The 27,994-nt window shown below is 38.6% G+C and overlaps 1 protein-coding gene across 1 annotated transcript; it reads left to right on the forward strand.

Annotated features, from left to right (window-relative positions):
* The first annotated feature begins 6,022 nt into the window (after positions 1–6,022).
* PRDM4 (PR/SET domain 4) lies at positions 6,023–27,959 on the forward strand. Its single transcript, XM_039877861.1, is given in 13 exon segments — positions 6,023–6,152; positions 6,290–6,549; positions 9,608–9,741; positions 11,313–11,498; positions 12,821–13,084; positions 13,087–13,614; positions 17,393–17,542; positions 18,545–18,663; positions 19,612–19,697; positions 20,288–20,415; positions 21,059–21,373; positions 22,518–22,686; positions 26,311–27,959. Coding segments are annotated over 12 exon segments (2,406 nt in total). The 5' UTR covers positions 6,023–6,152; positions 6,290–6,538; the 3' UTR covers positions 26,627–27,959.
* Positions 27,960–27,994: the final 35 nt, after the last annotated feature.

Genomic DNA, 27,994 nt, shown 5'->3' on the forward strand with positions numbered 1-27,994 from the left:
AAAGGTAAGATGAACTTTTAATATCCAGGAGGAAAAAACAAAAGACTTGGGATTCTAACTGGAATTGTGTTAAATGACAGGTTAATTTGGAGAGAATTGACTTATTTTAAAAACAGCAAGTCTCTCTTTTATGAACATAGAAATCATTTACTCAGATCTTCTTTTTTGCCCTTTAATAAAGTTTCGCTGTTTTTTTATGTAGATCTTACATGTTTCTTGTTCTGTTTATCTCAAAATGCTGCTGTGAATAGAATTTGTTCTTATTCTTCAAAGCTATTGATTTATTTCATGTTAATCTTTAATCCAGTCATTTCAGTGATCTCTCTTATTAGTTCTAATGGTTTTTAATTGAGATAAAAATCTACATACAGTTAAAGGCACATATATTAAATATACAATTCAATGAGTTTTGCTAAACGTATACACTTGTGAAACATGCAACTCAAAATAGTTCGAATCATTATTATTAAAGATTTTCTAGGATTTCTGAAACTATACTCATATTATTTACTAATAACGGTAGTTTTGTTTCCTCTTTTCTAATATAACTCATTTATTTTTCTTACTGAATTTCGCTACCTAAGATCTCCAGTTCAATGCTAATTGTAGTAGTAATAGCTAGCATCCTTGTATTTTTTATGAGAAAGCTAATGTTTCACCATGTAGAAGATATTCTTTATCATATTAAGTAAATTTTCTTCTACTCCTAGTTTGCCAAGAGTATTGTCAGGGAAGGCTATTAAATTTTATCAAATCCATCTATGAAGATATTCATGCGTATTTTCTTCTTTAAATAGAATTTACTTCTATTGCAGTAAATTACCATAATAAATTTGCTAATATTGAGCCATTTTGCATTCCTGGGATTAAACCCTATGGAGTCATAATTCTTTTAATACCCTGTCGGGTTCAATTTGTTAATGTTTTATTTAGAGATTTTGTTCCCACGGTCCCAGGTTATATTGGCTCATAGTTTTCTATTCTTGTGCTCTCCTTTTTTGATTTCAGCATTATTTTAAACTCTTAAAAAATAAGTTGAAAAAAATTTTTTTAAATAAGTTGAGTAGCTTTCCATCTATTTCTAGGATCTGGAACCATTTGTAAAAGGTGGACATGATCTGTTCTTTGAAGGTTTAGTAAAACATATCCTAAAAACCACACAGAAGTTTTTTAGTGCTAAATTTTTAGTTACTTTTTAATTTCTTTTATTATTACTGTTGGAATATTAGGAACTCATTAATAACACTCTATCTTCCCCTCCTGAGTTTTTATCCTCCTTCACTGGCAACTACTACTTGTTTATCATTCTAGAATCACAGATGTACAGCTTAGTTTTTCTCCTTTAAGATCTCTAAAATAGATCAGGACAATTCGTTAGTTAAATTAACCCCAAAGCTTGGTGGTCCCTAGGCCAAAAACTCATTCTCAATTCTTGTTCTATCTCTAATGAAGAACATTCCAATATAGCCGACCAGAAGTTAATCGATCAAATAAACTATCAATAGAGTAATACTCAAAATTTCAAAGCACATTATCAAATTGCCAACTTTTAAGATATTTTTACATATAATAAAACTCACCAAAGTTTAAATAACCCTACCCACGTAGGTTAAAATTTAAAGATATTAACAACAAAATGTCTTTAGTTGAACTCCACAGATTGTTCCCCCAATTTCTAATTCTGCTCAGTCTCAACTAGAGGGGTCTTCCTCCAAAGCCTCAGCAGTCAGTGTTCCTTCAGCAGTTACAGCCTGGGCGAACCTCCGCTGAAATCAGATCTGAAATCAAATTAGTTCAACACCATGTGTGTTCCATTTTTTAAGCCTGAAGAGTTAACAGAATAGGCAAGATTATCCCAGCTCTCCTCCCACATCCATTCCATTTAAAAAACAAACCATTCTGAGGCCCCGAGAGGAGTTAAATCAAGGACTTGGAACATTGACACCAAAGAAATAATGTCTGAAATACTAGTGCTGAATCTTTTACACCCATGTCACAGTTCCCAAAGGTCAGAGCAGAGAATTGTGGTATCCAAGAAGAGGAAGGCAGCCTCATCAGAATGGCCATCAAATAGAGCACCCCAAGACTCAATAGCTTAAGACAAAAAGTTTATTTAGTTCATGAGCCTGAGAGGCAGTGATTTAGGCTGAGTTTGGCTAAGTTCTAGCATGTCTGGTGTGGCAAACTCAGAATCGCATGGCAGAAAAAAGGCTCCACCTCTTCCTAGAATGACCTGTAAAGCCACCATGCAAAGTGCATGGTTACCAGGAGGGTAGAAAACTGGGGCCATTAACACAATCACAGTATTTTACTCTCTCACCCTAAGATGATCACACAATTGGAACTAGGAACATTTCAGGGCGCAGTAAGCACGTGTGGCTGGTGGCCGGTGGCCACCATATTGGACAGTACAGTTCTAGAGTCATCGGCCTCCTTGCAATTCCTCGGACCTGCCAGCCATTCTCCTGCCTTGGAGCCTTTGCACTTGTCCTTCCTGTGACTGGAACACTCTTCTAGTTGTCCACAGGGATCACTCTTTCACTCCCTTGGTTTAAATGTCACCTTTTCAACAATGACCTCTCTGTCTACTCTATTTAAAATTGCAGCCCCCATCCCTGAGCACTTTCTATCTATCTTCCCTGCTATATTTTTTCAAAATCATATTTATTGCTATCTAGTCTATTTTATATTTTAATTATTTACTTGTTTTTATCTGTTTTTTTTTCTTCTTCTTCTTCTCACTATCATGTAAGCTCCAGATGGACCGGTATTTTTTGCCTATGTAGTTCACAGCTGTATCCCCAGTGCCTAGAGCAATGTTTAGCACTTAGTAGGCACTCAACAAATATTTGTCGAATAAACACTATCCTTTCTGTGTCTTTTTGCAAATGCTAAAGAAAGTAATGAGTCAGACTCTGGTACAATAAATTATGATGGTATCAGGCTTATGGAGGGGAATCCCAAGAATGCCAAAGAACAGGTTTACCCACATGAAAAGTCATATTTCCAAACCCTTCTTAACATGAGAGATTAGAAGCAGGACTTGAAACCCTAATTAAGAGTCGATCGAAAGAAAGATATTATCCGGAGAAGCCCAATCTAGGACCAAATTTACTCATTATTGTCTTTGTCTTAGGGCTAAAAGATAATATTTAAAGGTGATTTGTCCTCTACATCTGTCTTTTCCACTCAGCAAAAATATTAATGGTTGTTATCTGGTTTATCTTACATACATTTTTCTCTAAGTTCTACCTTACATTTTCATTTCATTGTCTTTCAAATACTTGGGTTTCTAATATTAAAAGCGACAACACTCTTCATTTCTACTTGTCTCATTGGTCAATAATTCTCCCATTGTTTTTATTGCCTTACTGGCAACTTGGTGTCCATTTAGAGTAGCAAGTCACCCTAAATCATCTCCTCAGGCAACCTTTGGGCATCCATTTTCTGTATGTCTCCAAGTAAACAGATATGTGAGTCAATAAGCATAGCTTAGAATTATGCCAGTTTAACTTCCAGTTATTCATCAATTATTTATTGAGCACCTAATATGTGCTAGATATTCTGTTATATCATATAGCATTAAATAAGATAGACATAGGTCTTTTTCCCCAAACTTAAAATCTATTTGGTAAGACAGAAAATTAAACAATTAATTCCAATAAAGATAAGAACAATGAGAGTATACAGTGGATGAGAGCATAATCTAGTGTGGGGAATGGGTTAGGATGCTTTTTGGTGATCCTGGCATCAACTTTTAAGATATTTTTACATATAATAAAACTCACCAATTTTAAGTGTACCATGTGATGAATTTTGACAAATGTATAGTCATTTAACCACTATCACAATCGATATAATTTCTATCACCCCTAAAAGTTCCCTCATGCCCCTTCACAGGCAATCTCATCCCTCTCAATCAGCCCCAACTCCTGACACTCACTAATCTGCTTTCTATTACTATAGTTTTGCCTTTTCTAGAATTTCATACAAAAGTTCCTATAATATGTAGTCTTTTGTGTATGGTTTCTTTCACTTAGCTTAATGTATCAACAGCTTGTTCCTTTTTATTGCTGAGTAGTATTCCAATATGTAGACATACTGTAATTTGTTTATTCATTCATCAGTTAATGGACATTGGGTTGTTTCCATTTGTGGTTATTACAAAGAAAGCTTTTAATTCACATTTGTTTATAAGTCTTTGTCTAGACATATGTTTTTATTTTCTCTTGGATAAATACCTAGGAGTAGAATTACTGAATCATATGGTATAGAAATTGCTAAGTTGTTTTCTAACACAGCTGCAGCATTTTGCATTTCCACTGGCAAAGGGTGAGGGTTCCAGTTGCTTCATATCTGCACCACTTGTGATAGTTGGTCTTTTTGATTTTGGCCACTCTAATAGGTATGCAACGTTACTTCCTTGTGTTTTGATTTGCATTTCCCTAATAACTAATGATTTTGCTCATCTTTTTGTGTACTTAATTGCCATCCATATTATTTTACTTGGTGAAGTAGCTGTTCAAAAGTTCCGCCTATTTTAAAAAATTGAGTTGTTTGCATTATTACAGAGTTTAAAGGGTTTTTTATATATTCCAGACAAAAGTCTTATGTTAGATATTTGTTTTGCAGGTATTTTCTCCCTGTCTCTGGCTTGACTTTTTATTTCATTGACAGTGTCTTTCCAAGACCAAAAGTTTTAATTTTAATGAAGTTCAATTCATTAATTTTTTAAGTGGTTCTTCATTTTCAGTTACAAAGGTTTTCTTCTATTTTTCTTAAGTATTAAAGTTTTAGCTCTTACATGTATCTCATCGGATTTCTACATACATCTCTGATATTTATAAAATTGTTCAAAAAGAATAGGCATGGAAAACCAGAGGGAAATCACCCAGCCTTTTATAAGTCACACCATCATTCCTTTGGCCCCAGGCTTGCAGTGGCATTTTAGGAAGATTGTCTATCACTTACTTGTGACATGATGACTTTCTTGATTTAGATTTCTATTTGTTGTCAACGAGAAAGCAAAACCAATGTGACCTGCCAATGTTCAGTGATTAAGTCCCTCATGTGGAATGTGCTTTCTCCTTATGATAAGTAAAGGAAAGGAAACATTATGTGAGTTGACATCACTCTCGGCTCTAGTACAAAACGGTGTGTGTCTCTGCCCTTTCGCATGAGAGAATTTTCAAAACTCACTATCCCCACTAGACTGCGAGCTGTTGAAGATCAAGACGTGCGTCTTATCTTGTATTCCTACGTTTTAGATGTAATTCGGTAAATGTTTTCTGAATAAAAGGAGTTGTTCCTGGGTCTCTGCTGTTTTGCTGGTATGTGGAAGCTATCCGACAGTGTGTTGTAGTTTCTATGTCCAGTCCTCATAAACTTGGGACCCTTTTCCTGTCAAGCCATTTCAGTATTCCTAGGGCTTAGCACAGCGCCTGGTATGCATTAGGCAAAAACAAGGGGGAAAAAAATTTGTACAAAAATCCCACCACCACAATTTATGACTTGAAGCAGGGAAAGCAGGCAACCTTCAGATGTAACATATGGTGAGAAATATTGGGGATACAATCTCAATTCCTCCCGGGAAACACTGCCATATCTGGTCTAAGTCTCTTCTTTGGAAACTTGTGGGCTTGCGTGGACCCGACTTCCCTAGTAGGCGAACGCCGGGAAGACTGAAACCCTGAGCCCGGGGTTATTTAAGGGACGCAGAACCTATGCCCAGCGTGCACGACAGTCCTGGTTGCTTAGCAACTAGATCGATTGCTCGGCGCTCCACTCGATCCGGTCAGGCTGAGACGCGGTGCGCCCCGCTCAGACCCGGGTCCCCGTGGTGCGCACGCGCAGAAGGGGGTCGGCTGGGGGAGGGGCGAGCCGGAGCGCGGACGCAGTTTGCGGGCCGCGGCGGGGAGGGGCGCACGCACGAGAGTAGGAGTGGCGGGCGCCGAGAGTGGCTGAAGAGCCGGAAACGCGCCTCGGAGGGTGCGGCCCTGAGGAGACTGCGGGTTGGGCCGGGCGGGAAACGTGAGGCGGGCGGGCCCCGGGGCGCGGGGGTCGAGCCGGCGGGGAGGGCTCCGAGGCGAGCTCTGCCCGGATGAGGAACAAAGCTGTGGGGCAGGCGCGTGCGCCCCCCGCGCGGCCGACAGGTGGGCTGCGCGCGGGCTCGGCCGCAGCGGCGCAGGGGCGGCCTGCGGGCCCCATGCCGGTGGGGGGCCGAGTCGGCGAGGGGACGGGGACTTCATCCTCCCCGTGTTTTGGTGACCGCCCTTGTCCTTCCCCCCAGGTTGGGCAGCACCACCCCCCCGAAGCCTCTGGAGGAAAAGCCCGGGGTGTCCCTCGGCATGTCCCACCTCGCGGCGGGGTGCGCGGCCGTCGGCCTTCGGAAGAAGTTGGGCGGCCCCGGGCGGCCCCGGAGACGAGTGGTGCAGCGGTTGTAAGCAAGATGCGGTAGCACGTGACCCCGGAACGGAAACCCTGATGCTGGTTCCCCGCCACCTCTGTGCTCTTTTTTCTGACACTTGGCTCCAAGCAGATGCATCACAGGTAAGTAGTGAGGCTGGTTTAGCGCTGGTGACGACGTCTTTGGAAGACGTCTGGCACACGAGAGTTCAGAGTGCTTTTGATTACTGCTACTGGGAAGGTTACAGGTGCGACTTGCAAATGGATTTGTGTCTTACAGTGAACAAGAATTCCAGAAACTAGTGTTATGTTGAATATACTCTCATTCTATCTAATTTACTACAGATGTGAATAGTTACAAATAGCCATACATCGATTGTTGGCTCGTTGACACTTTTATCATGTGCCTTTGAGTTATTTGAGCGTTTAATAGTATCTTTATCTGAGTTCCAAAGTGTATCTTTTAGCTCATCACCATGGATCACCTTGCATTTTGCTGATTTGTCTGGCTCTATGTTAATGTGGAGAAATTAAGTTCTTAATTCTACAAGCTTCATGCTAATGTTTAAAGTTTGATATTTTATGCTACCATGCCAGGGTAGTACAGAAATAGTTATATTTGGCTGGTCTTTTAGGGTGCTTTCATAGGCTCTGTGTTTAGGATACAGAAGATAAAACGATTCGTTAAAATTATTGAAACTGCCTAATGCATTTTGCAAAGTGACTGCATTTCATTTAGCTTCTTATATGTCATTCTAAGTAAAGTTATAAGAGCAACTGGTACATGGTTCATACATATATCAGTTAGAGACACACACATTAGCTGTAGAAGTATGAAGAAAATGATTTTATGAGGAATGAGTAGGGATGGTATCTTGCTTCTGGCCTTTCTCCCAAGATTACGTCCTATAATCCCATATGAGAAAGGTAGATAGGATAGAATTGCACTTTAGAAGAGAGTCTTATAAGGGTCATACCATAAATTCCCTTCCTCTGCTTTCTCTCTGTGGGATACTAGTTACCTTTGGTTTATGGCTGCTGAAGTCATCACATTTTGGTGACAACAGCAGAAATCTGCTGAGCCTCTCACATCAAACTCTGGTTTGAACTGGTTTGAGAAGGCCTAGAAGTCAACCTAGAAACACCATTTTGATTTTTATCTCAAGATTAGTACATAGATTATTAATATTCGGGAATTTTCAGAATGGGATTTGAAGGTACAGATTTTTAATTGTACTTTAAAAAATTATTGTAACCAATTTGTTGTAGGTCCTTACTGCTCCAGTGAGTTTTGACTAAAAATTCTGTTTATAGTATAAAAAGTTACAGGAAAAATGTTTTAAAAACAAGCTCAAGCCCAGAAACTTTCAAAATTAAGGTAGCTATGGTTTCTTTAGGCTATAGGATTTTTTTTTCGCATTCTTTTATAGCGTAATTATTGTTATAAAGGTGCTGTCCTACATCTGATGTACCTCATTTGTCATGTGCTTCTAGTTATCTTTATAGTAAGGATAAGCTTGCACTGCTCCATCTAGTCTTCATTTCAGAATACCTGCTCTATACAAGATACTGTACTCAGTTGGCCTTGTATACTTTAATGTCTGGGAGCTTAGTTTCTTGAAATACCTGTCCAGGGACAAGGTTGAAGCCTGTGGGTATAGAATAATCCAGGAACAGGTCTATGTGGGACTTTAAGCATACCCCACTATATAAATACACAGATCCTACTGTATTGGAACTGTGTGAAAGGCAAAATGGTTTTTTGCTTGTAATTGTTTTTTTCTATTTGTAGTTAAGAGCTTGTGTTAAAATCAAGTAGACCTGAATTTAAATCCCACATCTGCCACTCAACTAGTTATGTAATCTTGGATTAAGTTTCTTAGGGTCTCTGAGTCTGTTTCCTCATTTCCAAAATAGAATCACAAATAGTACCTACCTCGCAGTAGTTATAAAGATTAAGTGAGATAATTACATGTAAATCACTTGGTTCTGTGCCTAACACATATATTAAGGGAGTAATAAGTGTTAGGTATTATATTAGGTTGATTGGTAGCTGATATTGCCATTGGCCAGAATTAAAAGCCTATTTAGATTTGCTTTTATGGCTCAAGCATTTGATTCCCCTTTCGAACCCCTCCCATGTATAGGCACACACAGAAGAACATGCATTACTGTGATCCTATAAGCATTGGAGGTCATTTGTGGCCTTAGATAGCCTATTGGCTAGCTTCTTGAAATTATAATGTTTATAATATGGGCAGTCTGTAAATTCTGTTATAGAAGCTAATACTTATTGATAATCTCCAATAATGTCTTGTTTAAATCAGTATTACTCTTATTCTGATGACATTCCTAATGCCGATGCAAGATGGATTGCACAGGGAAGGCGATTCTCAAATCCTTCGGCCTGCCAAAAATGGTCTGTAGATGAAAAAAAAGTTGGTATATTGAAAAACTTTTTGGCAATATTTTGCAGCATGCTCTGTGCTCTTCCACTTAATTACTCTGTGATCTGGGCAATATGACATGACCTTTATGAGCCTGTTTCTTTATCTACCTCATTTTGAAGAATTGGTGGGAAATATGAAGTAATTTTTTTAAATATCTGCAAAACTTACATAATCTCAGTATGTGGAGGATATTATTAAGATAATTAATTATTAAGATTTTGATACAGAATTTCAGTAAAATGAGAAAATGTCCTTCACACCACTGATAATCTAATTCAGACCCAGTATCACTTTAACTCCTAGTAAAAAGAATTAGCAAATATTCTTTGAGCAGATTAAAACAAACTGCCTATAAAAGTCCTGGTTTTATAAATAATAAGCCAGTTGGAGAAAGCAAATATTTTGAAAGAAAAAACTTGGGTGATGTAAAAAAACAAACTCATTGCCAGTGTCCTCTAAGGATTGCGAACTTTGCTTTAGGTGGTGTGCATAGAGTTTGGAACAAGGCATGCCTGAGTTAAATCCTATTTCTGCTATATGATATTGACTGAGTTAGTTACCATCTCTGAATCCCAGTTTCCTTATCAGTAGAAAGAATATGACACTAGCTGTCTCAGAGCTGTGAGCATAAAAATGAAATAATAGTCGGTTGAGTCCTATTTGCCCACCCCCATTGTTTTAGTTTCTTTACTACTTTAAATGGAGTCACTGCGTAATTCTTTGCATAACTAGTCATGTGTGCTCTTTCTTAGGATGAATGAAATGAACTTGAGTCCAGTGGGGATGGAGCAGCTGACTTCATCCTCTGTGAGCAATGCCTTGCCAGTCTCAGGGAGTCACCTGGGGTTGGCTGCCTCGCCCACTCACAATGCTATTCCCACCCCAGGTGAGTGGTAAGGGAAAGCAACTGAATTTCTACACTTACTCCATTATCAGTTCTAACAGGAGATGAGACAGAGTCAGCATCCCTTTAAGAGTGGAAGAGAGAAGCCAGGCAGATCTGTGTGGTGGTTCCACTTGTGGTAGCACAATGGAAGAAAACATTTTTGCAGAGTACTGGAGTTCTAGTGGATAGGAATAACGGTTCTTTCTGATAGTCCTCTGCTTCAGTTGATATCCTTTTGTCTAGAGCTGTAATTGCCTTGGCATTTTATCTAAGATTATCCATTCATCTGGTTCCCACTCTGGGCACTCTGTCCCTGGGTTAATAGAGAAGAATCAAAGTTACTCTAGTAATTATCCCTAGAAAGCATGAGAAGTTGAGCTTTATTTTCTACTACATCTGAAACTGGCAACAACTGCAAATGTGTCGGGCCTAGGCACCAGAGACGGAGCTCCAAGTGGAACTCCCCATGAGCTTCAATACTTGGAGAGAATGACCATATAGGAGAAGCTCATTTTCTCCCATCACTATACTTTTAAAACTTTTTTTTTATCTGCCTAGTTTAATTTTCTTTTTCTATTGAAATGGAAAAGGAACAAGTAAGCTCTTGATTCTTAGAATGGCAAGCAAGCTAGTGATCTCTAAGAGTCTATGGCATTGTAATTTATTGGACCTTCTTTATAAAAATAGGAGTTAATGTTTAAAATTATTTAAATCTACAAGTTGTTTAAATATTTCTCCTGCTTTGTTAGTAAAATGCAGCAATTAAATAAGTTTCATCTAAACTAGGGTCTTTTTATATTCCTTTAAGTATCCATAAAATTTTTTTTTTAATTTATTAGTTGTTAATCCATTTAATTATCTTAGGCATTCCTGTTAGTGAACACTGTTGTTAAAGAGGAAAAGCCTATTAAAAAATACTGCCACTGGAAAAAATAATGCAAATCAGCACTGCCTAAGTTGGTGAGAATTCATTATGATACTTAGGCACAATAAGAATTGCTTCAACACCTTGCAGATAGATATTATCCAGGGTAGATGTAATCATGCAGAACAGCATATATGCAAAAGACTGTGTGAAAGAATATATACAGTTTTACATCTACCTTGAGATTATTTTTCAAGTAGAATCATATCTATGAATTTTTAAATGGGAAACATTCTCACTGTGTAAGATGGAAAATAAAAAATGAAAAAAATGTAAAAAAAAAAATCTATGATATCACTACTCAGAAACCACTCCTGCGAACTCTGGTACGTTTCTTCCTGTTCTTTTTATCTCTGTAATTTGTTTTCTTACATCGTATTTAAACTAGGTTTTTAATTATAATTAAATATTTGGTACTTAAGAGAAGTAAAGACAACTAGAGGATCAGTTTGGCATTTTAAAACCAACTCGAAAACTAACTTTAGGACTTGTTTGTGGGTTTCTGCATAACACTGCCTATCTGGGATGTAAAAGGCTACTAGGTGAGAGTTTTGCCCATGTGCAAAAAGCTTTCTAAGAGTCTAGCCAGTGATTATAGAGAGATTTTTAAGTACATATTTTAATTGAGAAAAACATTTTTTTGTAGGCCTGCCAGTGGCAATTCCAAACCTGGGTCCTTCCCTGAGCTCTCTGCCTTCTGCTTTGTCTCTGATGCTCCCAATGGGTATTGGGGATCGAGGGGTGATGTGTGGGTTACCCGAAAGAAACTATACCTTACCTCCACCACCTTACCCCCACCTGGAGAGCAGTTACTTCAGAACCATTCTACCTGGTAAGTATTATAGTTTTGTGGGAAGTGAGAAGAAAGAATAGGGCCAACACTTAACCTTAGTGCTTGAAGACTTGAACGCTTTTTTTGTTGTTTTTCACTATTAGATATTAATATCTAGATGGGAAAAAAATCTATACTTACATACTTTTCCTCTTAGAATGTACAAATAACACATTTTTGATGTAGCAGTTTGACTAAGCTTAATTTCCTAATGGCACAGAAGCAGTTTTTCTCCTTCTCCATATCCTTGGTTCAGTTTTTATAATTCTCTATTTGAAATTCCTGCCAACCACATATCTTGCTACAGTGTCATTGTTTATTATAAATTAAAGTTTTTGTATTTTTTCTGTTACAAAAGTATTATATACTCATTTGAGAAAATTTAGCGAATAGAGAAACCACTCATAGTCTCATCATTCATATTTTTGGTGCAATTCCTTCCTGTCTTTTATTTTGGTATGTAGATTTTACCGTTTTTCATAATTAAGACTATACTTTTTATACAGTTGTCTCCTTTTTTCGCTTAACAATTTTCTCTACTTTTACATAGTTATTTTGCCCAACTACTACATGGTTTTCATAATTATCCCTTTTAATGATGCATTATATTCTACCGAATGGATATTCCATGGTTTATTATATCAGTTTTTATTGTTGGACAGTTTAGTTTTCTCATTTTTTATATTACCATTACATGCGTGTCTTTGTGTAGCATATTTACAAAGTACATTTAGGGAAGATTACCATAAGTAGACTTTCTTGTGCAAGAGGGTATGAATGTTTTTGAGGTACCTAATATGTATACTTTTCAAAAATGTTTTAGTGATTTACACTCCTACTGGCAGCACAGTACCATTTCACTGTATCCTTCTTTCCAAGCAGAAGTGTTCAGATGTTTTTTGCTGTTTTAATAAAGCAGGCACAATTGTGACTTGTTTTGAACAGAACCTAGTATGTTATGACAGTTAAATTATATTTAATTAAATTTAATTTTTCACATGGAAGATATCTTTAAATTGTTTTGCCTTTAACTTTTGCAGAGAAATTTCAGCATATTAGGACTCAGGAATTCCAGCTGTGTATATGTTAAAGGCGGCATTTAAATGATTAATTTCCAGTGACTTGAACATAGTTTTTTACAGTTTCTAGGTTTCACAGGAAAAACCGAATTATGGCATATGTATGTTGTTACTTATAAAGTATATATATTGATTAAACCACAAGATTAGGAGATTATTTTAAGGAAAATAGCTTCTAGCATTTGGAATTGTTTATATTTAACAATGTACTGAAAAGTCTCTATTATCTTTTCCTTTTCTCAGGCATTTTATCTTACTTAGCTGACAGACCACCTCCTCAGTACATCCACCCCAACTCTATAAATGTTGACAATAATACGGCATTATCTATTACCAATAACCCTTCAGCACTAGATCCCTACCAGTCCAATGGAAATGTTGGATTAGAACCAGGCATTGTGTCAATAGACTCTCGCTCTGTGAACACACATGGCGCCCAAAGTCTTCATCCCAGTGATGGCCATGAGGTGGCCTTGGACACAACAATTACTATGGAGAACGTCTCTAGGTTACCAGCCCGATCTCTACAGATGGAATGGCAGAAGAGCTTACGATGGACGGTGTTACAGGCGAGCATTCTCAAATCCCGAACGGCTCCAGAAGTCATGAACCTCTGTCTGTGGATTCTGTGAGCAATAATCTTGCAGCAGACACTGTAGGACATGGTGGTGTGATACCCATTCATGGGAATGGCCTGGAGCTCCCTGTGGTCATGGAGACAGACCACATTTCAAGTCGGGTCAGCGGGATGTCTGACAGTGCCCTCAGTGACTCCATCCACACCGTGGCCATGAGCACCAACTCTGTAAGCGTGGCACTCTCTACCTCACACAACCTCGCCTCCCTAGAATCTGTTTCCCTCCATGAAGTTGGCCTAAGCCTAGAACCTGTGGCTGTCTCCTCCATCACCCAGGAGGTTGCTATGGGGACAGGTCATGTAGATGTATCTTCAGACAGTCTTTCTTTTGTACCACCTTCACTGCAAATGGAAGACTCCAATTCAAACAAGGAAAATATGGCAACCTTGTTTACAATTTGTGAGTGTGCTTAGCCTTTTTCTTTTGGAAATACTGCTGGAAAGGGCCATTATCCCTATAGGCTTAGTTACCGAGGCAGGTGTTAAGGGAGTATAGGAAGTAACTCTGCTTTGGAGTTTTTTCCCTTTGTAGTGTCCCTTTTATTAATATTGTGACTTTGCCTCCAGTGAGCCAGATGATCTACAGACATTTCATTGGTTCTTACAGCATCCTCCTGAAATAAGGAAACATAGTCATTTCTGTATTTAACAGATAAGCTTAGCCCAAAATACATAAGATAGTTCCCAAAGTTTCACAAATAGAGAATTAATTATAGTAATAAACTTCAATAAGGTGTTATGCAAGACATGATTTGTGTTTTTTCAACGTAAGACAAATTTATTAGATCATGTGCTTTTTTCATCCTCATGGAGAAATGTAGGTGGATACAAATATAATTTTGGTTTTGCTCAGAATGCATATAAATTACTATTAGTTAAGCATGTAAGTTTTTTTTTAATGGGGCAACAGTACAAAAAGTATAAACAATTTGTTGGTGTCACTGCATGTTTCATTCGTGCAGGAAACACGAATGAGAGTGCTTTTATGTCGGCCTTTGTACTAGATGCTGGGGAGAAAACAGTTTACAAGAGACAGCATGTGCCTTTAAGAACCTTATAGTCTGATGGGAAACATAGGCAAGTAAACTATTGCAATACGGTATGATAAATACGAAGATGAGATGAAGTGCAAAGAGCTAAAGGAGTGAGAAGAGCATCTGAACAGGGCTTGGAAGGTGCAGGGAAGACTTACCAGGGGAGATAACGTACATGTTAGCACTGACCTGACGGACAAAGATGTTGGCAGTTGAGAGAATCACGAAGAACCGTCCTAGTCAGGAGTTGGCCCCCGCCTTAGGTGCTTAGAACCAAAAGAATCGAGTGGTTCAGAATTACTGAAACAAAAGATGCGGATGAGGAGAGGGATACGCGATGAAAGAGAAATAGGGGCCAGAACACAAGGGTTTTAAGGAGTAGGGGATAGAGTGGGGGTTCTGCCTTAATGTGAGGATAACTAGTTTGTTAGAGGCAAGTAGACAGGTAAGGACGATGATACCATAATTTAAGTGAAAGGTGAAGATTTTCCAACCTAATGTAGAGATAACAAGGAGGAGGAAAAGTGGAGGATACTTACGAGAACTCAGTAGAGCTTGCTGAGTGGTTGAAGTTGGGCGAGTGGAGGGTTAAAGAGGAAACCCTGGTTTTTGGCAGGGGATACTGGGTGGGTAGTGGTGGCATTCCTCAGGATAATCAATGCTGGAGGAGGAATAGATTATATTTTTGAGGCGTGATGGCAAGTCCAGTTTTAAACATGTTGATTTTTGTGTTTGTAAGATACTCAGTAGAGATGTCTAATGAGAAGTTGAATCTGGAGCTGAGATCTGTCTGGAAATATTTAGGGATCCTCAGCGTTAAGGTGTTAATCATAGCCATGGAAGTGGGGTGAAGTCATCTCATAAGGGTTCGAAGTGACAAGAGGGCTGGGGATGTTAAGATAGAGCAGCAGAGGAAGAACTTTTAAAATAGACTGAACAGGAGGGTCAGGAAAGTGGTTCTGCAGAAGCCAAGCAGAGGGGAGGCCTTGCAAGTCTCCAGTTAATAATTTTTAAATATTTTAATTTGGCAATGTAATATAGGCTCATTAATTTAGCAGAAGATTAATCCTTTTTAAAGTGGGTAAGCAGAACCTTTTCTAATCATGTTTCTTAAAAATGACATAATTCTGAAACATTTTATAGTGTACATTTTAGCAGTTTTTAGTATATTGACAAGGTTATGCAACCATTACCACTAATTCCAAAACATTTTTATCACCCCATAAAGAAACCCCATTAGCAGTCACTCGTCGTTCCTTCCACCTCCCCCTCCATGCTCAGGCAACCACTCATCTACTTTCCATCTCTATGGATTTGCCTCTTCTGGACATTTTATTTAAGTGGAATCATACTATATGTGGCTTTTTGTGTCTGGCTGGCTGCTTTCCCTTAGCATAATGTCATGGCTCATCCATATTGTGGCATGCATCAGTGTTTCACTCCTTTTTATGACTAATATTCCATTGTATGGATATACCACATATTAGTCATCCATTTATCGTTTATGGACATTTGAGTAGTTTCTCCCTATTATGAATAATGCTATGAACATTCATGTACAAATTTTTTATGAACATATGTTTTAAATTCTCTTGGCTCTATATCTAGAGGGAAATTGCTCTATGTTTAACTTTCTGAAGAATTGCCAGACTGCTTTTCAAAGTGGCTGCGCCATTTTACATTTCCAACATTAGTGTGAGAGTTCCAGTTTCTCCACATCTTTATTGCACTTATTTTCTTTCTGTTTTATTATAGCCATCCTAGTAGGTGTGAAGTGGCATCTCATTGTGGTTTTGACTTACATTTCCTTAATGAACAATGATGTCTTTGGCCAGTTGTATGTCTTTGGAGAAATCTCTAAGCTTTTTTTGCTGCATGAAATGTGAATCTCCTTTCGTTGGAGATGATTCCCCTTGTTAAGAATCAGTTCTTATCAATGGTAAGGTCTCTGTTCTGATAGTCAAAGAATTTTTAAGTAGTAATTGAAGTAATATGTTATTACTGTTTTGGCTAAATATACCAACATCGATATCTTATGCTATTTAAGTGGAAATTTCTAATGGATTGCTTAGGGAAAAAAGACATTTAGATGGCTGTAGTTTCTAAGGTTTACATATTCCACCTATTTTGTGAACAAATTTGGGAAATTTGAACTCAATCATTAACTAATGGAATCATGAAAACTATTTACAGAGAGAAAGAAAAGAGATTGGAGCAAAAGGATTTACTGAGAAGGACATGAGCTTGTAATAGTGAAGTTATAGTAAACCTAGAGAACAATGTGAAGGAAGCACCTTCTCTGACAGTGCAGAAAGACTATATGAACAAGGAAATGAAGTATTTTAAGCACATATGTCTGCAAGAATATATTTTATCTGCTGTCCCAAAGAGCAGGTTGTAAATTTTTTTTTTGGTCTTAATCTGTTATCAAAATCTGGCTGAATAGTTTGTTTATAGTGAGTTAAAAGAGACCAGTGGTACAGCTGGCTTGGACTCCGTGGTCCTGTAATGTCATCTTTGTTTTGGCTTTGCATGACTACCAGCATTTCAACTTAGCTTTCCCTTTCAGTTTGGTAGAATTAGAATCCAGTTTTGGACTTTAGAACATTATATCTAAAGGTATTACTTTTCTACTTAATGTAAGGAACAATGTACATTTGGCTCTCCATCTCCATGGGTTCTGGATCCACAGATTCAAACAACTGCAGATTGAATATAGTCAAAAAAAATTTTCCAGGAAGTTGATTCCTAAACAACATAGTAAAACAACTATTTACGTAGCATTTGTATGGTATTAGGTGTTGTAAGTAACCTAGAGATGATTTAAAGTATACGAGAGGATGTCTATGGACGACTACTTGATTCATGAAGTGATATAGTGTAATTTTTTTATCAGTCTTTCTCTTATGCACTGAATAGGAAACTTGTCCTGTTGGATCAAAAGGAAAAAATCTGATCTTGCTGAAGAGAAATATAAGTGGATATATGTTTCAGTGTAAGAAAGTAGTTTTTTGATTAGAATATTTCTCCTAGAATCTTATTACTGGCTACATTTTAGTAATTAGCGTTTTACTAAAAAGGAAGGTGGTGATTCAGCCTGCTTGAACTAAACCCATTTGTGTTTCTCAAATTTTCCATCTGCAGGGTGCACACTCTGTGACCGAGCCTATCCTTCAGACTGCCCTGATCACGGACCAGTGACTTTTGTTCCTGACACTCCGATAGAGAGTAGAGCGAGGCTTTCTCTCCCAAAGCAGCTTATTCTCCGCCAGTCCATTGTGGGAGCAGAAGTTGGTGAGAACTGTGGAACCCCATCAAGTCTCTTCTTTGTAGGATAGAGTTGTAAAGTAGATGTGTATAAAATTTACTGACTTAACTTGGTTCATCTAAAAGTCAATTCATGGCCTAAGATATATTCTTTTGGGGAATATTTGTCTCGTCCAGTGGTGATAAGAATAAATCAAGTTGAAAACTTTATCGGGGAAAGTTACCCTTTCTTAGAGTCAGAATTGAATAGAGGAGAATCCTGACCTGAGTCTTTGAAGACTTGACTTTTATTCTCAGCAGTATCATCCATTAACAATTACTATGACAAAACACTCCTTGAAACTTAAATTCTTTTATGGAAACATGGAAAGTTCCCCCACTGATAACCATTTATCACAAAAGATATTTAGAGTGAATGTTAATAAATTGTCTAATACTCCCTAGGGAAGATGAATAAGGAAGGTAGATGGCCAGAGCATGCCTACCCATATTTGAGTTGAACGTGGTTTCTTAAGTACTATACCATTTCTTTGAACATTTGAATCAAAGTTCATTATTCTTTCAGTTATAGCTTGGACATGATGTCAATGAAAGCATTAAACAGCTTAGATAATATGGAGCAGTGCTTAAAGCATAAATGATTTTAGAAGTTTGATTTATTTTGTAGTAATTGCTTTATATTTTTACAATGGAATAATGTTCTTCAGTCCTTTTTGTGTATTAACTCCAAAATAACATATTTGGAGGGATATGGTTTGGTCTTTGTGTATAAAAATGGGTTCAGGAATTTCTGATACCACTTCTTACTCTGCATATTTCTTTTGAGCTCCATTTAATCTGTTCATTACATTTTCCATATTTACAGGATATATCCATAAAACTTAGCTACCTTTCTAGCATGCTGGAATATTGGTGGTTCTTAGGTTCACTGAAAATAAGATTCCTTATATGAGTGAAGCTACTCTCTCTTTTATATCCTCTGAGATGTTTACATCATTGATTGTGTAGTTGGTGTCCTTCCACTGACAGGTGTATGGACTGGAGAAACCATTCCTGTGCGGACTTGCTTTGGGCCTCTCATTGGCCAGCAGAGTCACTCCATGGAAGTAGCAGAATGGACAGACAAGGCAGTTAACCACATTTGGAAGGTCAGTGTTTACAAAACTTTTGTGTGACTTTTGGATATTTTTATTACATTGAGGTAGTTAAAAGTGACATAAAGGTGAAAATTAGTCACAACTCATACAGTGCAGTTCACTTGTCAGTCATTTATTTATATTACATTCTTTCTGTTCTTGGTAGCCGAGTTATATAACATAGCAAAATACCAGCTATTGAATATATAGAGGATAAACTGTTTCAGTCTCCATTTTGTTAGATAATCGAATGATTCACCTTTTTGATTACATGTGGCAGTTGGGGCAGTAGGCTTTGTTTATATCATGAAAGTCTTATAATCAACTAAAACATTCCTCAGATATTTAGCATAGGAAACAATTCTGCAATTAGAAGCTAGGATTATTTCTCTAGTTTTCTAATGGGAGGGGCTAAAAACACAAGGTTTTGACATAAGCAACTTATCCTGCAACTTGTTTATATAGAATCTTAGTAAGTTGGGAATGGTGCTTTCGAAATCAAAGTGAGGGGAAAGTAGATCTTATGATAATTGGAAAGGTAAGATGCCCCTGTCACTAGAGACTTTCATTTTGGTATCCGAAAGGGAACACAGAAAATGCTAGGTCCACTGACATTAATGTTCATTCAGTCATTCAGTGCCATCATATAGTGGGTGATGAAAACAAGTAGAATGTTCTTTTGTTTTTTTTCCAGTCAAGCCAAAATGTGAATAATCAAGAACAATAATCAAGAATAATGTCATTCTATACACTGAACACTAACTGTAGGTCTCTGGTGGTCTTTATTGGATTGCTGGAAATGGGGGACTGGTGAAATGACAAACATGAGAACACAACCGTGTACTTTCACACTGACAAGGAATGCTGGTACTTACTGCAAAGTAAAAGATTCCTGCTAGCCTGAATTTAGTGCACTTTGCATAAGCTGATTTGACATGTATGTTTGCCTTCTTTTGACAGATATACCACAATGGTGTCCTTGAATTCTGCATCATTACAACTGATGAAAATGAATGTAATTGGATGATGTTTGTGCGCAAAGCCAGGTAAGAATAGTCTTAGGTGAAAGAAATTGTTATGATTCAGATGTTTTTAATAAGCTTTGCATGAAATAGGGAAGAGCTGAAGAATACAGATTACACTGATATCTGCACATAAGGCCTAAGGCCTTTCACTTTCACTTCAGTAGTTGTTGACTAATGGTAATTACAAATAAAAACACAAGACACTCCTTATTTAATTAATAGTTTATTCAACTTACCAATGCAGTAAGGTATGATACCATTACCATTGAATTTGCAAGTGATACCTTCTCTTTATATTGGCTCTTAGTTGTTAATTCTTGTTCAGCCATCTCTGTCTTTGTCATGTTGTTTTTTTAAGACTTGATTTTATTTACTTTTCTTGCTTCCAGTAACAGACTCTAGAGTTTCTTACCGTAAAGGGCAATACACTGATGTGCTGAAGTAAGAATTGTGTTTCTGTACACATCCCTCATAGTAGATAGGATAGGGAATTAGAAAAATGACCCAGAGAAATCGTTAGGTCTAAGTTTTCATATAGGATTTTGACGTATGATGTGTTTAGTAAATATTTCAAAATTAATACGTTTGATTTATTAAACGTGATAACTTAGGAACCGGGAAGAGCAGAATTTGGTGGCTTATCCCCATGATGGAAAAATTTATTTCTGCACCTCACAAGATATTCCTCCTGAAAACGAACTGCTTTTTTATTATAGCCGGGATTATGCGCAGCAGATTGGTGAGTCGATGTGAGGCTTGTTTGTCATGGATCTAGCATAGCAGAAATACCTGGGACCAGAAGTAAAGTTTTGGGAATGATTTAAATGTCAGCTGAAACAAATCACATACTTTGATATATAAAAGCAAGATATTACCTCTATGTTCATAGTGTTAAAATCTGTGAGGTTTTTCACAAGCCGAGTGTTATTGACCAGGCAGTATTTATATGGAATGAACTTTTATGTTAGGACTTTGAGTTGGGGAATTTGAAGTTCCTGAGACTGCTTTTGAGCCATTACCATTGCAATTTAAGTTCATAAAGGACAGCAAAGCTCCTCGAATTGATTTATCCTTTGTAGGCTTTTTCTTTGCACTATGTCATGATGACAAGTGATGTTTAAGGGTTTTTGTGTGCTCAGAATCTTAAGTTTTTGCCTAGGAAATATGCCTTATAGTCTGGTATTTACTAAGTGCTGCTTATGTGCCTGGCACACTGTTTGAGATGCCTGGGAATAGAGCCTTAAACAGGACATTTTAGTCTTATAGGTAGTGGGCAAGGTGGAAATTTTGGTAAAAGAGAGAATTTTAAGAAACAGGTATTAATATCAAAAACAAGCTTTAAAATTTAAGTATCGGGAGACATTGAGTAATTTTTTTTTAAGGAGTTCCTGAACACCCAGATGTGCACCTCTGTAACTGTGGCAAGGAGTGCAGCTCCTATACAGAGTTCAAAGCCCACCTGACCAGCCACATCCATAACCACCTTCCTAGCCAGGGGCACAGCAGCAGCCACGGGTCAAGCCACAGCAAAGAAAGGAAGTGGAAGTGCTCCATGTGCCCCCAGGCGTTTATCTCTCCTTCCAAACTTCACGTCCATTTCATGGGTCACATGGGCATGAAGCCCCACAAATGTGATTTTTGTAGTAAAGCTTTTAGCGATCCCAGCAACCTGCGGACCCACCTTAAAATACATACAGGTAAGTTATATTGGACCATCAAAATAGAATTTTGCAACCATTAGAAATTGCGATAGCAAAGCTTTGCCGCAAAATAGTCTTCAGGGAGAGTTAAGAAATTAGAGAACGAATCCAGCTGGTTGTCAGCAGGACTTCATGGACGGTAAGTCTTGGTGGGATAACTGCTTCCTCAGAGAGTAGCTTCTAGTTGTTAAATTTAAGATGCTCCACTTTCCAGGTGCCCCCACCGTGGTGTGAAAGTGACTGGGAAAATGCAGTTAATAATTAAGAGTTTGATCCATTTGTTCGGACTTGAAGCAGAGGGAATTCTCTGGAAATAGCCTGAGCCTCTCATTAGAGCTCACTCTTGGTCACCAACCGGAGCCAATTTCTTTTGACTATTGCTCAATAAACATGGCCAAAAATTTGCTTTTTGAGTTTCCATTTTTTTAATTCCATGCAAACCAAACCCTTTCTTTTGGCACTTATTTTTTTTCATATATACTACAAAATAACTGATGAAGTTTTAGTTTTTGTGGCTTGATCATTTGTTCTCTTTACTTTGAAGGTAAAATTCTTCCTCATCCTTTTGCATTAAGACTGAGTAGTCACAACAGAGACTGTATGGCCCTCAAAGCTTAAAATACTGACTGGCCTTTAAGAAAAGATTTGCCAGCCTCTGACTTAGCGTAATCTTATTTCCGCATTCTTAGAAGAATTTTATTTCATTCTTGGTTTATGAGGTCATATTATATGTTTTAAAAAAGAGAAAAATATGAAATATAGGTTGTAAAAATATGTTTGCCTATAGACAAGAACTAAAATTCGTGAGGTTTTTTTTAAATCTAATTGAGTTCGGTTGGGTTCTAGAATTATAAGTGATTGTTTTTTCAGATTTTATACTGTGCCTGCTATAAACTCACACACACTATTTTTTCCAGGTAAGCAGTCTTAGAAGGTTAGATTTATTAGCTTCACTAGCTTTAGTTGTAGAATATAAATTCAGTGGCTCTGAGTGGTTCTAGGTAGACAGCCCTAGAAAGTGAAGTTTCAGCTACGAGTCAGTTGTTTTTCTTGCCTCTGCTGCACACCTGTACGTGTGCCTGTTCATCTTGAGAGTGCCAGTGGTTGCCTTATTCACAGTGCGGTAATTTATAATGTGCAGGTCAGAAGAACTACCGTTGTACTTTGTGTGACAAGTCTTTTACCCAGAAGGCTCACCTGGAGTCCCACATGGTCATCCACACAGGCGAGAAGAATCTCAAGTGTGATTACTGTGACAAGTTGTTCATGCGGAGGCAGGACCTCAAGCAGCATGTGCTCATCCACACACAGTAAGTTACCCCGCAGCGGTGCACTCAAGGGCTTGTAGGTGCTGACTCGTCTGTCTCCTGCCTCGGCACCCTGGTAGGTGCTTCCCTGATTCCGCATGGCCAAGTAAAGGTCAGAAAACAGGTTTTGGTTTTATCCCGGAAGATTTCTCTCGTTTGTTTTCTTTTTCTTATTTTTCATTTCTCTCTGGGTTTACTTTTATTCATATTTTCAAAACAAAATCTCATTTAACAAATATTTCTTAAGTACCTTCTTGGTGTCCAGCATTGTGCAAAGTGGCGAAAATATGGAGATGAAAGACACCTCTACAGAACTTGTCTGTAAAGCACTCAGAGTCCAGTAAGAGAAACAGAACAGTGGACAAATTACCACTCTGTGGTGCAGTTGTCAGAACAAGCATTGGATCCTGAAAGGCCGTAGAAGAGGGTTCCCTAACTCAGCCTGCGGGTGTCCTCGGAAAGCTTCCTGGTGTTAAAGAAGATAAATTAGAATTATTCAGGGAGGCAAAGAAGGGTGAGGGTTGGGAATAGTATTCTAGATGGAGGGAATGGCACATTTAGAAACATAGATGCCAAAGGGACTATGGAATGCAAGCGGTTCTTTGTAGTTCGAGCATAGTGTGCATGCGAGAGCGATGGAGAGCCAAGTCACGAAGAGCCTTTTACCCACCTAAAAACTAAATTTCAGGAAATCATGGGGCGCTGCTAAGGATTTTTTTCCTCCCCATGTTCTGGGCACTGTTGTGTGCTTACTGTGGGGGTGCATGCACGCATGTTTTAATTATGGTAAAAAACACATAACATAGAATTTATCATCTTCAAGTATATATAGTTCATTAATGTTAAGTATATTCACATTGTGGAAGCATTGAAAGATTTTAAAGAAAAGAATGTCATGGCGAGATGTCCATTTTAAAATGCTTACCCTGGCAGCGGGACCGGTTGATTGAAGGAGAAGTCCAAATATTGGGAGACCCATTAGGAATTTATTGCATGAATCCAAGTGTAATTAAATACCTAGCCTGTGTTAGCCACAGTGGTGGTAGAAGAGAACAGGTTTTGTGGCCCTGAGCTTTTAGCAGGTGTCAGAAGAGGGAGAAACATTAGCTTTTTGTTATGGAGGTAGTCTAGAAATCCATCTTCAATGAAATTTTATATTCTTATTGTAAGGTTTAGATAAATACTTTGATATGAGGTCTTTTGTCTTATTTCGTAATCACAATGCAGTGTGAAACACTGAAACATCTAAAGGAGTCTGGATCTACATTCTTAACTCCCAAAACGACCTTTTAAAACAAAAGTCTTATTACGTAGTTTCACTTTTACTGTGAAATTAGACACACTAATTATCAAATACTATGTAGAATTGTACTCTGTTAGAGCCGAAAGAGATCTCTGGGATCATTTAGTCTTGCTGCTTATATTAATCAACTCGAGCTGCCATAACAAAACACCATAGATTTGGTGACAAACAACAGAAATTTATTTTTCTACACTTTTAGAGGCTTGAAGTCCAAAGTCAGGGTACCAGCGTGGTTGGGTTTTGATCCTGGCTTGCAGATGGCTGCCTTGTTGTATCCTCATGTGGTGGAGAGAGTGAGTGAGCTCAGGTCTCTCTTCCTAAGGACACTAATCCCATCATGGGAGTCCCACCCTCATGACCTCATCTAAACCTAATTACTTTCCATCTGCAAATACTGTCACATTGCAAGTTAGGGCAACATGAACACTTGAGGGAAGGGGACAGCATTCATCCCATAACACTGTGAATGTAAGGAATGGGGCAGTAACTGGCTTTGCCTTTTTCTAAGAAAGAGGAACTTGAGAGCAAGAACAGTGACACTTAGGTCATTTCCTTAGTCCCATGGCTTTCGATACCATCTTTATGATTTATATCTCCAGCTTGTCTATCTAAACAGTCAGCATCTCTGAGTTTTGGTTGTCCACCAAGCAGCTCAAACCTGATATATCCAAAAGTCAGCTCTTAATGCCCCTGCAAACTTCATTTTCCCTCAGCGTTCACTAGATCAGTAAATTTTATCCCAGTGGCCCAAGCAAAGCACCTTCAAGTCTTCCTTAATTCATTCTTCAGTTCTTTCCTTTATTAACTCTTACCTAGTCCAGACCACCAGCATCTTTTGTATGGACCACTTCATTAGTTGCCAGCTGACCTTCCTGCCTCTGCTCTCCTCATTCACTCCCCAGCACAGGTACACAGGTGCGCACACAACCCTCTATTCTGTCCCCGGTGGCCACAGCAGTCTGTTGAAGATGTAAGTCAGACTGTGCCCACCTCCACTCATAATTCTCCAGGGGGCTCCCGTCATGCTTGGGTTAAAGGTCTTTACTGCAGCCTAGAAGTCCCTTCATGATGTGGCTACCTTTCCCATTTCGTCTTTTATTACTTTTCTCCTCATATTCTGCTCCAGCCACACGGGCCCTCTCCTTGCTGCTATGACAGCTTAGTGAACACACTCCAGTCTCAGGGCTTCTGCCTAGGAACTTCCCCTAGATATCTTCCTGTCTTTCTCCCTCACTTCATTACTATCTGGTATCATGCTATATATTTTTATTTATGATATAACGCCTCTACCAGAGTGTAAGCTCCATGAAGGTAGGGACTTAGTTTTCCACATCCTGTAGCTCCACAGAACCCTCCAGTGCCATCTCCTGCTGGCAGCAGGTGGTAGAAATGCTGGCGGCCAGGCTTCAGAACTCCCCACCGCACCTTACCACTGCCCCAATGATTTTAGCCCCCTTTTATCTGTTTCACTTATTGGGCTTTCATTTCGTTAAGACATAAGGTTCACCTGCTCAAAGAGACTTTAAGAGTGCCTGGTGTATATGATCTCTGAGATTCTTTTCGGCTCTAAAATGTCTAGGCCAGGGTTACTTAAATGTTGATGCTACTGACATTTTGTGCTGGATAATTTCTGTTGCAAAGGCTATTGTTAACAGCAAAGGGAGGTACAATTACAGACTGGCCAACTGGCGAACATTTTCAAATTTGTGTCTTCCACTTGTTGGTGAGAAAGTAGGCAATAAAACCTTTTGAATAGCTGTTGATGGACATATATATTTATATAATCACATTGGAAAACAGTTTGGCATTATCTAGTAGAACTGAAGATGTGCATAGTCTCTGAGCCAGCTGCCCTAGAGAAATCCCTGCATATGCAAACCAACATATAAGTATAGAAATGTCGATAGCAGTCTTACCTGTGAGGATTAAAAAAAAGACTAGAAACCACCAAAATGTCCATTAATAATAGACAAATCCAGTACCACACATAAGTTGTGCATTTGTTAGTACTGTACAGCAAGCAGTGTAAGAGAACAAAGTACTGATACAGCAACTTGAATGAATTTCACAAATATTGAGTGAAAGAAGCAAAACACAAAAAAAAGATACAGTGTAACTTCACTTACAGAGAATTCCATAACAAGCATAATCAGTCTGTGCTGTTTAAACTGTACAAATGTTTTATGACTCATCTCTGTTATGTCTCTTAAAAAAAGCCTGATTCTAAATGAGTAGAACTTCTCTGACAAAGGTTGTGAAGAATAAGCATGTACCCGTTATCATTTGTAACCCAAATCAAATGTTTTTTCTTGTGTTCCTCTTAGAGAACGCCAGATCAAGTGTCCCAAATGTGATAAGCTGTTTTTAAGAACAAATCATTTAAAGAAGCATCTCAATTCACATGAAGGAAAACGGGATTATGTCTGCGAAAAATGTACAAAGGCTTATTTAACCAAATATCATCTTACGCGTCACCTGAAAACCTGCAAAGGGCCCACCTCCAGTTCGTCAGCACAAGAGGAGGAGGAAGAGGAGGATGACTCAGAGGAGGAAGAACTAGCAGACTCTGTGGGGACAGAAGACTGTCGGATGAACAGTGCTGTGTATTCAGCAGATGAGTCTCTTTCTGCACATAAGTAAGAAGTCAGCTGTTTTGGACGGAAAATGCAAAAGGGAAAAACACATAACCAATTATCCACTACAATGGTTTTTATATAAAATGGTTTCCGATTTCCTTCCAGCCAACAGTCAAAACAGACTGAATGGGAATGGATAAAGCACTTTTAGAGGAGTATCCTGATGAAAACACTTTAAAACAGATTGAGAAAAGAGAGCATGTGTCCTGTTTTTAAGTGATGTGTGGGGAGGAAAGTGTCAACTTTTGAGGTCTGTTCTTTATTTACATGATAATCTGCGTGTTGCATTTATGCCTGAGTCAAAGCTGCCCTGTGCCCAAACAAATCAGATTTATTTTAAATTCTTCCATTATTCCTTTAAACTTGGTCCCTGCATCACAGTCATCCTGATTGTGATGGTGGTCCTGGTGTTTTATGCACTGTTGTGACTTACACTCATCCCCGAATGGGTTGGAATACAGCAGTGTAAGCCCCTTTGGCTGCAGCTAACAAGTTTAAAGTACCACCTGCCTTAATCTGTACTTGGGAGTTTAGGTTAGATCTTGCTTCCCAAAATTTCAGCAGGTGTCTAGAGGGCAAGTGAAAAAGGAGCAGCCAGGCAGCAGGCAACGATGGAAAGACAAGGACAGATGCCCAGGCCACTGCCCGAGAAACTAGTTTTGGTGGAAGCCAGGGTGAGGCAGTTGGTGGTTCTTCCTTAGAGATCTTTGTAGGTTTCGACATATTTGTCTCCAGTAAAGCTTCCAGCCCCCAGACAAAGGGAATCTGGAGGTGTAGAGCCGAATAATGCCTGCTGGATTTTCTCCTGACAAGCACATGTGGACTCAGCTGGCAAAGTGGTACCTCAGCCTGTGGAAGGAAGGAGAGAGTGATCCTTTATATCTGACTTACCCTGTGAAAGGGATCAAGACATCAGTAAAATGTTACCAACTCAATGACAGATGACTCCAAATCCATTTGCATGGTTGGGCCTTCCTCGTCTGTGGTGAAGGACCTCACTGGTTAAGCATGGTGGTCGCCAAAGGATCCTGGAAGGCAGAAAGCTTAATGGTCACTACATGGGTGTGTTTTCAGGGACCCAGCTTAGTTAATTCATCCATCCATGTGATCTCTCACCTGGTCCCTCACAGGCATGTCCTGCTTTCAGCAAGAAGCGGACGCATCCTTAGGTTAACGGTTGATAGAACATGCCCTCCTGTGCTAAGGCACAACTTCTGGGTGGGAGTAGCAAGGGCTGGTGGGAAGGTTTTGCTGCTAATGTATTTATGGAATGAATGTATTTCATTCAAATCTATATTCCTCTAGGAAGGATTAAAATAAAAACTTTTTTAAAAATACAGGATTCTTCTTACAGTCTCATTTTGTGGAAGGA

This window comes from Pteropus medius, unplaced genomic scaffold (genome assembly GCF_902729225.1).
Source record: "Pteropus medius unplaced genomic scaffold, Ma_sr-lr_union100, whole genome shotgun sequence".
NCBI lineage: Eukaryota > Metazoa > Chordata > Mammalia > Chiroptera > Pteropodidae > Pteropus > Pteropus medius.